Here is a 12,565-nt window from a genome sequence, read left to right as displayed (position 1 = left end):
CTCCTTTTTCAATTTCTAATTCCAGTATGTTAACCTTCGCACAAAATATTGAACAAAAATAACTGACGTGTTATGAGTTTCTCAAGCTACCAAATGGAATAATCAAATCAAGCAGTTGTGAACACCTTTACGGAGGGTAGAATCATAGCATGATGAGCTTTGTACGGTAACTTAAATATTTAGTAATTTTGATCAGCATAAAAGTTTCAAACCCAACATTGTTAGTACAGCGGTTTTCAGCCCGATGCTCCTTCTGAAACACCTCCACTGCTGTAATTATCAACTAAAGTCACCTTTATCTTAAAAAGAAATTATAAACAAATGAGACAAACCGTATTTCATTATTGATGGCATCCAACTGCTCCTGAAGCATCATGGCCAGAGTTTGGGCATCAGCTTGACCACTTGGTGACAGCAGATCGACAGAGCTGAATATCGTCTCTCGATCATCTTCTGCGTCTGATACTTCAGCATCACTCTCGAAGGCCTGGGCCACATTAGCCAAGACACTGGCCTGCTGTGCACGCTCCCATTCTTGCTCATTCAGGGTCTGGACCTGCTCAGAAAAGTGCAACGCAACAGATTCAGAAGCAAGATCCTGAAATGTGCAGAAATGAAACAGGAGCACATTCAGCTTCTCAAGCTTGTTCTGCCTTTTAATTTGGTCAGAAATGATCTATACTCTAATCCCAGCCACATCAAGCACCCATGCCCAATAAAAATTTACTGATCTCATTTTCACATTTTCAGCCGTAACAGCATTTTGGGAGAGCTGGTGTCCACTTTCAATGAAATGTTGCAAACAAATCACAAATCAAGCAACTGGAAAAGAAAGAGCCCTTATCTGCGAGATAAAGATCCATATCAGTGAATCAGCCACAAGTAGATTAATTGGCCAATCTTTGTAAAAGTTCAAATTAAATTTACAGACCCTCAAAAAGTATCAATTCGGAAAATTTTCTTTTTATTGCATTAAAATATACTTTTTAATTCAAAGTATTGTATAATCATTACTTTTAGAACTCAATCCAGACAACTTAAATAAAGCTTGGAAATGGACAGGAGTGTGCAAATTTTGGAAATGCTAAGAAAGCCTGGCAATATCCGAGGAGGGAAGATCAGGGTAAACACTACCAGTCGATGATCTTTCATTGGAAAAGAATGCCCAAAATAGCTATCAAATATATTCAGTTTGTCTGGAACCTGGCGTATGTACCATATGTCCACAGCAACCTAAACCTGTCAACGGCTCACTCATCTCTGTGATACAATGAACTCGAGTGATGAGTAGCACACGTTAAAATTATTACCATATTGGTACTGAAAACAATCAGGCCTCAGAGATATGATATATATTTACAACCTTAAAAAACATGCTCAAGATATGTGCAGTTGCTCCCCAAAAGCCCATTCTCCGTTGTTTTTAGCCCTACTTCACACCAGGTCAAATTTGTCTGAAAACAGAAACATTTTGTTTATTTATTCATCCCCGAAACAATATTCCTTCGGACTTGTACACTATAAAATTGTTTTATCCCTGTCATTTATTTGCCACACAATTTTTAAGAAATATTATTTGTTCATGGGGATAGGGTGTCGCTAGCTAGGCCAGCATTTCTTATCCATCCCCAATTGCTCCCGAGGATGTGATGATGAGCTGCCTTCTTGAACCGCTGCAGTCCTTGAGGTGTAGGTACACCCGTACTGCTATAGGGAGGGAGTTCCAGCATTTTGTCCAAGCAACAGTGAAGGAACAGCGATATATTTCCAAATCAGGATGCTGAGTTACTTGGAGGTGGTGATGTTCCACGTGTGTATGCTGCCCTTGTCCCTCTAACTGGCAGAGGCAGTGGGTTTGGAAGGTGCTGTCGACGGAGCCATGGCGAGTTTCTGCAGTACATCTTGCAGATGGTACATGCTGCTGCCACTGTGCGTCAGTGGTGGAGGGAGTGAATGTCGAAAGTGGTGGATGGGGTGTCAATCAAACAAATGGCTTTGCCCTGCTAGTCTTGAGCTTGAGTGTTGGAGCTGCACTCATCCAGGCAAGTGGAGAACATTCCTTCACACTCCTGATTTGTGCCTTGGAGATGGTGGCAGGTTTTCGGGTGTAAGAAGGTGAGTAACTCCCCACAGAATTCCAAGTCTCTGACCTGCCCTTATAGCTACAGTATTTCTACGGCTGGTCCAGTGTAGTTTCTGGTCCATGACAACACCCAGGATGTTGAGAGTGGGAACGTCAGGAATAGTAATGTCATTGAACGTCATGGGGAGAGGATTAAATTCACTCTTGTTGGAAATGGTCATTGTCTGGCACTTGCTTGGTGTGAATGCTGCTTGCCCAAGCCTGAACATTGTCCAGGTCTTGCTGCATATGGATAAAAGACTGTTCCAGTATAAGAGCCGTGAATGGAGAACATTTTACAATCTTCCGCGAGCATCTCAATTTCTGACCTTAGGGATGGTCATTAATGAAACAGCTGAAAATGGTTGAATCTAGGTTTGCCTGCAGCGCTGTCCCAGGAGTTGACAGACTTCCAATAATCACAAGATCATCTTTTTGTGCTAGATATAACGCCAATCATTGGGGAGTTTTCCACCCGATTCTCACTGACTCTAGTTTTGCTCGGGCTACTTGACGGAACACTCAGTCAGATGTTACCTTTACGTCAAGGGCAATCACTCTCACCTCGAGTTCAGCTCTTTTCGACCAAAACTGTAATGAGGTCAGGAGCTGAATGGCTCTAGTAAAATCCAAACTGAGCAATAAGTGAGCAGCTAATTGCCGAGTAAGTGCCACTTGAAAGCGCTATTGGCAGCATCTTCGATCACTTTGTTAATGATTGAGTGCAGACTGATGGGGTGATAGGTGGCCAGTTGGATTTGTCCTGCTTTTTGCGGACAGGGCATACCTTTCCCACTTTGCCAGATCGGTGGCAGTTGTACTCTGTAACAGCTTGGCTAGTTCTGGAACACACAACCTCTGTACTATTGCCAGAATACAGTCAGCACCCATAGCCTTTGGAGTATCCAGTGCTGTTTAGTGATACCATGTGGAGGGAATTGAATTGACTGAAGACTGTCACCTGTGATTCTGGGGACTTCAGGTAAAGGTCGAGATGGACCCCCAGGGTGGAGGCGGTGGCGTAGTGGTATTGTCACTGGACGAGTAATCAGAGACCCTGGGCACATTCTGAGGATAACAAACTGGAATAAAGTTTAAGGATGACCATGCAACCATTGTCGATTGCCATAAAAACCCATCTGGTACACTCATGCCCTTTAGGGAAGGAAATCTGCCGCCCTTACCTGGCCTGGTCTACATGTGACTCCAGACCCACAGGAATGTGGTTGACTCTTAAAAATGCCCTCTGAAGCGGAGGGCCATTGGGAATGGGCAATAAATGCAAGCCCAGCCAGTGATAGCCACATGCAGCCAATTAATTTTTTTTTTTTACAAATCCATTCAGCACTTCTGGCTGAAGATGACTGCAAATGTTTTAGCCTGGTCTTGTGCTGGGCTCTCCCAGCTTTGAATATGGGGATATTTATGGAACCTCCTTCTCTACTGAGATAATAGTCGTCCACCATTCACAACTGGGTGCATCAGGATTGCAGAGTCCAGATTTGATACGTTCATTGTAATATTGCTCAGCTCTGTCTATGACTTGCTGGTTTCGCTTGGCATGCAAGTAATTCTGGGTTGCAGCTTCACCAGGTTGACATCTCATTTTAGGTATAGAACAGAAAATCCTTGACAATCTCAGCAGGTCTGACAGCATCTGTGGAAAGAGAAGGGAGCTAACGTTTCGGGTCTGGATGACTCTTAGCTGGAGAGAACTGGAAATAGGATCAGATTTAGACTGATCTGGTGGCGGTGGGGCTGGATAGGGGGCCAGATAAAAACACCGTGGGCAGAAAGACAAAGGGAATGCAAATGGTGGCAATCAACGCTAAGAAGGATGTTGATAGTGACACATTTAGAGATCAGATTGTGTGAAAGGCAGAACAAAGGTAAGCAGTGAGCAAAAGGACAAATAGGAACAGAGAACAGATGGTTCAAGTGGGGGACAGTGGTGAAGAGAAAACAGATCGACGGACGAAATGAAAATAAATATATTTTTAGGTATGCCCAGTGCTGCCTGTGACGCATCCTTCTGCACTCTTCATTGAACCAGGATTGATCGCTTGGCTTGCTGGTAGCTGTAGAATGGGGGAATATGATGAGCTATGAGGTTACAGATTGTTATTGCATACCATTCAGCTGCTGGTAATGACCCTCGGCACCTCATGAATGCCCAGTTTTAAGCTGTTTGAAATCTATCCCATTTAGCGAGGTAGTGGTGCTACGATGGAGGGTATCCTCAATGCAAAGACAGGACTTCATCTCCACAAGGACTATGCAGTGGTCACTGCTAACAATGCTGTCATCGATAGATGCATTTGCGACAGATAGAATGGCGAGGAGGAGGTCAAGTAGGTTTTCCCTCTTGTTGTTTCCCTCTTTACCCACCAAAGACCCAACTTAGCAGTATGCCCTAAAGGACTTAGCCAGCTTGGTCAGTCATGGTACTCCCAAGTATTGGTAATGGACAATGAAGTCCCCTGCCTCGAGTACATTCTGTGCCCCTGCCACCCTTGGTGCTTCCCCCCAGGGCCGCAACGGGTTTTTTAGTCCCGTGGCTAAACCAATGAAGATCCAGGCCTAAAATTAAATCCAACTGTATTGTCGAATACCTAAGAAACATCAAACTCAGGAAGCAGTGCAAACATCAGTTCCTCTCAATGACAAAACCAAAACATTGCAAAGGCCTTCAGCTCAGCACTTTGATTTAATAGCTTAATAAGTTTTTGTTTTAAAATGCGGAATAAAAGCTTTTATTTCTTCCTTTCTCTTCCTTTTCCACCTGCTGTAAATTGTGTGTGTCATGTGATGCAAACTGATGCAAGACAGTAGCACAGAATAAAGTCTCAGAGGAGAAGGTTAAAGCTAACTTCCATAATGCACAGAACCCCAGAAGGTTACTGAACAGAAAGAGACAATTCAGCTCATTACATCTGTGCTGCAGTGCATTACCTCCTTGTAGAGCATTCCTAAAACTAATCCATTGCCCTGTGCTCTCCTCATAGGCTTGTAGCTTTCGGTATTTCAAATGCTTATCCACACTATTCCCTTAAAAGATTCATCATGTGAAGATGCCGGCAATGGACTGGGGTGAGCACAGTAAGAACTCTTGCAACACCAGGTTAAAGTCCAACAGATTTGTTTCAAACACTAGCTCTTGGAGCACTGATCCTTCATTTACCTGAGGAGGGAGCAGTGCTCCGAAAGCTAGTGATTCGAAACAAACTGGTTGGACTTTAACCTGCTATTGTAAGATTTCTTACTGTGCTTAAAAGTCTTTGCCTCAACCTTCCGGTAATGTGTTTCACTCTTCTCATTTGCCCAAGTGATTAGGAAAACGAAAGTGGTGAGTATTTAAAGAGTGGTGTTTCTGTCAGAAATAAATATCTTTCTGGGCAGTTAATAAACATGCAAGCTCCAAAAAACATTCAGTACTCAAAATAAATAATCTGCACTGTTTCCCTTATGATCCCAAATATTTGGGATGACCCAGTTAGGACGCCAAAACTTTACATTTAAAGTAAAGTTTGAGATCCAGGGTACTTACTAGAAAATATCGCAACAATCTTCCACAGATTTTGAACAAATAAAATAATCCTTACCATATAAAGTCTGAAAAATAAAACAATTTACAATTTCTATTTTATACTCCCAAAATTCAGGATTAACAAAAGTAAATGTGAATTAGAACAAAGAACAATACAGCACAGGCCCTGTATCAGCTTCCAAACCTCCCCTGGCAACGCGTTCCAGATACTCACTACCCTCTGTGTAAAAAAACCTGCCTCGCACATCTCCTCTAAACTTTCCCCACACGGACCTTAAACTTATGCCCGCTGGTGACTGACCACACCAACCTGGGAAAGAATGCCTGCCCATCCATTCTATCCACGCCCCTCATAATCTTGTAGTCCTCCATCAGGTCACCCCTCAACCTCCGCCTTTCTAATGAAAACAGTCCGAGTCTATTCAGCCTCTTCACATCACTAACACCCTCCACACCAGGCAAAATGCTGGTAAACCTCCTCTGCACCCTCTCCAAAGCCTCCACATCCTTCTGGTAGTGTGATGACCAGAAATGTGCACAATATTCCAAGTGCGGCCATACCAAGGTTCTATACAACTGTAACATGACTTGCCAGTTTTTATACTCGATACCCCGTCCAATGAAGGCAAGCATTCCGTATGCTTTCTTGACTACCTAGTCCACTTGTGTTGCCGCTTTCAAAGATCTGTGGATCTGTACACCCAGATCTCTGACTTTCTATATTCCTAAGTGTTTTGCCATTTATAGTATATAGTTTTGCCATTTATGGTATATTAATAGGCAAATTGTAGTCAAACGTATCAGCCTGTACAATTAATGGACCAAGACAGATCCTAAGGATTTCTCACTGACCCACCAAGATGGCAGTGATCACAGTTACACACTCTCATTAAACCTCTGTCTCCGTTATGAAGAACTGCAAGTCTTCAGTCTTTTCTTTCAAAGTTCTATCCTCCCAGGGTTTCAAGCTCGTCTGCCTGGATTCCTGACTCTGCATTAGGGTTAATGCACACCAGCACCAACTCACAAGCATTATTTTAGCTCTTCAGCCACCCAGATTGCTCCAAGATGCCTCTTTGCCCCAACAGACAGCAGCATAGAATCACCAATCTTTCTGCTTTCTAGCCATCTTCCTAGTCCTCACCACACAGAGCCCGTCAACCACAACACTTTTACTGCTTGGCACCTCTATCTTCACTCTCCCCAGTGGTTTCACTTCTTGCTGTTTCCTATCAGTGTTCTCCTTTTCAAGTGGTTCCTACCGGTGCTTTGCTTCCCTGGTTCTCTCTCCCTAAGATCTCCTTAGGCTCTCTCTTTAGGACCTCTCCTTGTCGCAGGGTTCCTTTCCTTAAGCCACCCCACACCATGATCTTAAGGGCCATGGATGTTTGGAATTCTCTATCCCTGGGGATTCTCAATCATGGAGTATACTCAAGACAGAGACTCAACTTTTGGGCAATAAGGGAATATGCAGATGGTCCGGGAAGGTGGCGGGGAAGCAAAAGAGCAGTATATAATCATATTGAAGGATGGAGCAAGTTCGAAGGCCTGAATGGGCAACTCCTGCTCCTATTTCTTGGACTCTTACAAGTTTGCTACTCACAATGATGATGAATTGAACAATCACAAAACAAGTTCTACTTTGAACATTTTGAAATAATCTGGGATTGTAAAACATTTGCACACAACACACGGCACAAAGAACTTACATGCTGCAGTAATCCACCAGAAAAGTAGCAGAAAACAGAGAATGGTATACATCAGTTGCGTATTTCAATGAGAGGAAAGTAGTAAAATTATATTGCAAGGCGAGTTTAATATTCCCTAACAAAATAAATTCTGAAAAGATCAAGTAACAAAATGGAACAATTGCACAGAAACTGTAAATGACTATTTAGCAGGAGGGTATCAGCAAAAACTAACAACACAAGAGTTACTCAAGCGTCTAAAGCTCTGCTGATAACAAATTGGTGCCACCACCTGACCTATAAGCAATGCAAGAAACAGATGGAATAAAATAATGAATCACAAAGAACAATTTACTTTAGAAACACTGGGCAGTACTAGGTTAGGATTACAGGTAAATACAACAATAACATTGAAAACTCCCACCCACCCTTATTAGCGGCCATCTGTACATTAAAAGTAATCCAACTAATACGCAGACATCAACTCCAGAATATCATAGAATTTACAGTGCAGGAGGCCATTCGGCCCATCGAATCTGCACCGGCTCTTGGAAAGAGCACCCTACCCACGGTCAACACCTCCACCCTACCCTCATAACCCAGTAGCCCCACCCAACACTAAGGGCAATTTTGGACACTAAGGGCAATTTATCATGGCCAATCCACCTAACCTGCACATCTTTGGACTGTGGGAGGAAACCGGAGCACCCGGAGGAAACCCACGCACACACGGGGAGGATGTGCAGACTCCGCACAGACAGTGACCCAAGCTGGAATTGAACCTGGGACCCTGGAGCTGTGAAGCAATTGTGCTATCCACAATGCTACCGTGCTGCCCTTAATAGCACAATATCTATCAATGGAATAAGTTTCTGAGAATGTATCGAAAGTGGCACCCAGCTAACATTATGAAAGATGCTTTGAATGTTATAGCAATAGCAACCAAATGAGATTATATTTTGTTGCTGCAAAAGCTATTCTATTGACATTATTGTCATCGGTATTGCTATGTTAGAGCATTTGTGTGGATGTTATAACGGTGTATCTGCACTCAGTCATTATTGCCATGTGCAGTAACCCCAGTGAGCTGACAACACTCAACAACTGTTTTCAGTCCATATCCATACTAGCTCTGTGTGGAAAAACAAAAAGTCTTTTTATTTGTAAAGATTACTGTGCATAATAGAATATTTCACCAATATTGCTGAATCACTGGCCTGCAAATATTCAATGCCAATTTTCCTCCTCTTATTCAAGTTACTATTATTTCCATTTATCATTTCTGTTCTCTTCTATTTCTGCATTTTTATCTTTCTCACTTCTCCCTTCTTCACTCAAACTTTTCTCAATAGCACAAAAGGAAGAAAATAAGAGAAAATACATTCTATTCACACCCAAGTATCACTTAAGTTTGGAGTTTCGACATACCCCAGATACCATACTCCTTCAAATTAAAAAAACATAAACCTGGTTGTATGCCTTTTAGTAGGACCACATTACAGTGATGTATAATGCAGTCCATCACTGAGCTGATTTTAGCCCCAAGTGAATTTTGAGTGGGTGCATGGGGAGAAGTCCAGGATACGGAAGGTTCAGACTGTCCCTGTGGGATTTGGAGGAACACTCCTGCCCCCAGCACAGTTTTACAGTTACCTTGCTGGGTTTACCAACCAACTACAAACCTGCTTTGAGAGCTTACAGGAAAACTGCAACTGTGTCCAGTTAAAATGTAATCAGGGCCCCATTGATGTAACAAGAAATCAGTTGCTTGCCTGCAGGTGTCTCGTCAGCCCACAAGTTAAAATTCAAAGTCAAGTTCCGAAAAGGTAAGGAACTTGCTCTTCGGGTAGGTACAGTTAAAATCAAACCTCATTTCCTAGAGTGCTGCATACATACATTTTGAGGACATAATGTGGCGAGATAAATGGCTTCCAAACACCATGAAAGAAACAGACAAAACTGTAACATTACGAGAAAGAATGAAGCAAGAAATTGCACCTTCGAAGGTTCATCTCGTAAAGCTGCTAAGCGTCCCTTCTGAGGTCTACGTAATACTGATGGACCGCTGTATGGATCTGGATGTTTGTCTACCTCCGATGCAGGTGGTAATGGGTACCTAAAATCAGAGGTACTACCTAAATGTGACCTGCTAGAACAAAACATATTCAATATTAATTACATATTTTTGTGGAAACTTCAGTGATTGCACCCAGCAAGAAGCCTCATATACTGTGTTAGAATGTTAATAGGAAAATAGCTTCTTTAACTCACATTCCCCAGATACCAGTGCTGGGAGCACCGAATTTCATTTTTAAATCAAAAGAGCATTTTGTCAGATGATAATTCATTAACTGAAATCATTAGTAATATCAAATACATCAACAATACAGTTCCTAAAATCAAGCAGCCCTCATGCTAGAAATAAATGCAAACCATATGCATACATTAAAGGGTAAAACAGCACTATGCATGGATAGTTATCATTAAGGCCATATTGCAATTCTAAAACAGCTGCATCAAGCAATAACATAGGATTGCATGTAGGATTGAGGTACATTATTATTTTTCCATTCAACATGCAGACAATCGATTAAAAGGTAGATTAATGAATTTGTGCACCCAAATTCCTGTCATGCATTCATGCTACATGAAGCCTAGCCTCAAATGCTGTTTCCCCTTCTGTTGCAAGTATTTTGGTATGAAATATTTGCCAAGAAATGCACTGCATTTCACTGTAATTTTCAAGTTCACATAGATACAGATATGCAAACGTGAGGAAGTTTCAGGAGGAGATATTTAAAAGGCAATTCTACAACTAGGCCTCCATTTGAAGCTTGAAAATCTCGCAATGAAACATGCAATTTTTATTGCAGGCATAGGAGCATTTACACATGCTTAGCTTCAGTGTGAAACAAAGTCCCCTTTAAAATGATGCCAAATTTGCACAGTGTAAATTAGCATCAACATCCAAACTCATTTCTAGGGCAAAGTAGAGTGAGGTTGCTTCTTTCCAAAGTCATGACAGACTTGGGCTCAAGCATCAAGCTCAACTTTGATTGCAGCTTTCTGGTTACATCTACACTACAGTTTAAAGTGTGCAATTACACAGTAATGTTGCTCCCAAGTTATCCATTTCATTGGTAATGGCAAACAGTAGAATGTCAGTTGTGTCTTTCGCAGGCAGGACTAAGTTATGGGGGCAAAGGTTTCATGAGGCCAGAATCTGCTTGAATTAGAGATGTCACATTTTCTTCTCCAAACTATTAGAAATCTTATCAATTGATTAAAAATACAAGAGAGAAGTTGAAAGGGTGAACACAATTTGCAAGTTATAAATTTACATTTGCCACAGCGGCTTCACCGAGATATCAGGAATTGATATTATGGACCAGGTTTATGGAAAGCGTACTATGGACTAGGTAGGCACATTCGTGAGAGTAAGCCACATGTTAAAGGTAAACCGGATCCCGGTATTCCAGGGAAGCAAATATGGGATTGCATTCTTATCCATTGTTCAGTGTTTTATTCTGAGAAGTAATTGGTCAGGTCGATTCAGAAATCCTAATTTTCTAACTTAGTGCCATTACTGCTGATCTGTTTGCCGAAAGAAAATGTCCAAAATATAATATTTCAAGTCGATACATGTAATAAGTAACTGAAGGAGTATTGTGCTGTTCTTGGACAAGGAGCAAGTTAAAAGTGAATTAAAACGAGTGTTCCAAATTACTTCTCAAAAAGTTGGTGGATGAGGAATTTGAGGTGGCGGAGACCGGAGGAAAGACAAGGCAAAAAGTGTAGCAAGACACAAGTCACGAGAGTGTATTCCAGCAGGCGGAACAGAGATTGCAGAAGGATCTGTCACCAAAGATAACCAGGTGGAGGTGCGTAGAGAGGGCCAGAGTCATAAGTAAGAAGTCTTAAAACACCAGGTTAAAATCCAACAGGTTTGTTTCAAACACTAGTTTTGGAGCACTGCTCCTTCCTCAGGTGAATGAAGAGGTATGTTCCAGAAACATATGTATCGACAATGTCAAAGATGCAACCCACCATTTGAGATTGCGCGGTTGTTTGCTGCAAACAAACCATTGTTTGCAGCAAACTATTCAGCCTTCAGAACAGCGACCACGACACCACACAACCCTGCCATGGCAATCTCTGCAAGACGTACCAGATCATCGACATGGGTACAACCATTGCACGCGAGAACACCGCCCACCAGGTACGCGGTACATACTCGTGCGACTCGGCCAACGTTGTCTACCTCATACGCTGCAGAAAAGGATAGCCCGAAATGTGGTACACTGGCGAGACCATGCAGACGCTGTGACAACGGATGAACGGACATCGCGCGACAATCCCTTCCAGTCGGTGAACACTTGAGCAGTCAAGTGCATTCAACCTCTGATCTCCGGGTAAGCGTTCTCCAAGGCAGCCTTCAGGACGCGCGACAACGCAAAATAGCCGAGCAGAAACTTATAGCCAAGTTCCGCACACGAGTACGACCTCAACTGGGACCTTGGATTCATGTCGCATTCCATTCATGCCCCACCATCTGGCCTGGGCTTGCAAAATCCTACCAATTGTCCTGGCTTGAGACAATTCACACCGCTTTAACCTGGGATTACCCCTATCGCTGGACCTGGAAAGACTTAATTACCTGCAAATCCTCACATTCAAAGCATTGTCTTGCATCTTTGACTTTGTCTATATGTCTCTGGAACATACCTTTTTATTCACCTGAGGAAGGAGCAGTGCTCCGAAAGCGAGTGATTTGAAACAAACCTGCTGGACTTTAACCTGGTGTTGCAAGACTTCTTACTGTACTCACCCCAGTCCAACGCCAGCATCTCCACATCAGAGTTATAAGAGCAGAGAAGGCATGTGCTGGTACACAGAATTGAAGACGGTTAGATAGGTAGGCTGGAGTGAGGCATAGACGGACCAGTGGACGAGGGCAAGAATTCTGAAATCAATGCATTGAGAAATTACAGGCCAAAAGCACTAGATCAAAAATATTGATGGCCTGAATCGTCCAAGGAGAGGCAATCACCAAAGTGCCACGCCCCTCCCACCAGATCTACACATTCCTGGCCGGAACTTCCAGTCTTAGCTTCTCCAGAAACATGGAGCAACCGGAAATGGAATTGCTTCTTTGCAGTGCTGGCTCATCAAAGGAAGACAGGACACATTCCTTTTTTTATGAAACTA

General features: G+C 42.6%; 1 protein-coding gene across 1 annotated transcript in view; it reads right to left on the bottom strand.

Moving 5' to 3' along the window:
- LOC119971991 (liprin-alpha-1-like) overlaps window positions 1-12,565 on the bottom strand; it is a 193,340-nt gene that overhangs the window by 56,069 nt on the left and 124,706 nt on the right. Inside the window, exons 14-15 of the mRNA XM_038808415.1 lie at window positions 9,356-9,506; window positions 333-556 (exon numbers count right to left, since the gene is read on the bottom strand). Coding sequence (XP_038664343.1) covers window positions 333-556; window positions 9,356-9,506 — 375 coding nt within the window. The remainder of the gene's footprint in view (window positions 1-332; window positions 557-9,355; window positions 9,507-12,565) is intronic.

Source organism: Scyliorhinus canicula, chromosome 9 (assembly GCF_902713615.1).
Source record: "Scyliorhinus canicula chromosome 9, sScyCan1.1, whole genome shotgun sequence".
Lineage (NCBI taxonomy): Eukaryota > Metazoa > Chordata > Chondrichthyes > Carcharhiniformes > Scyliorhinidae > Scyliorhinus > Scyliorhinus canicula.
This window is presented reverse-complemented; position numbering and strand designations above follow the sequence as displayed.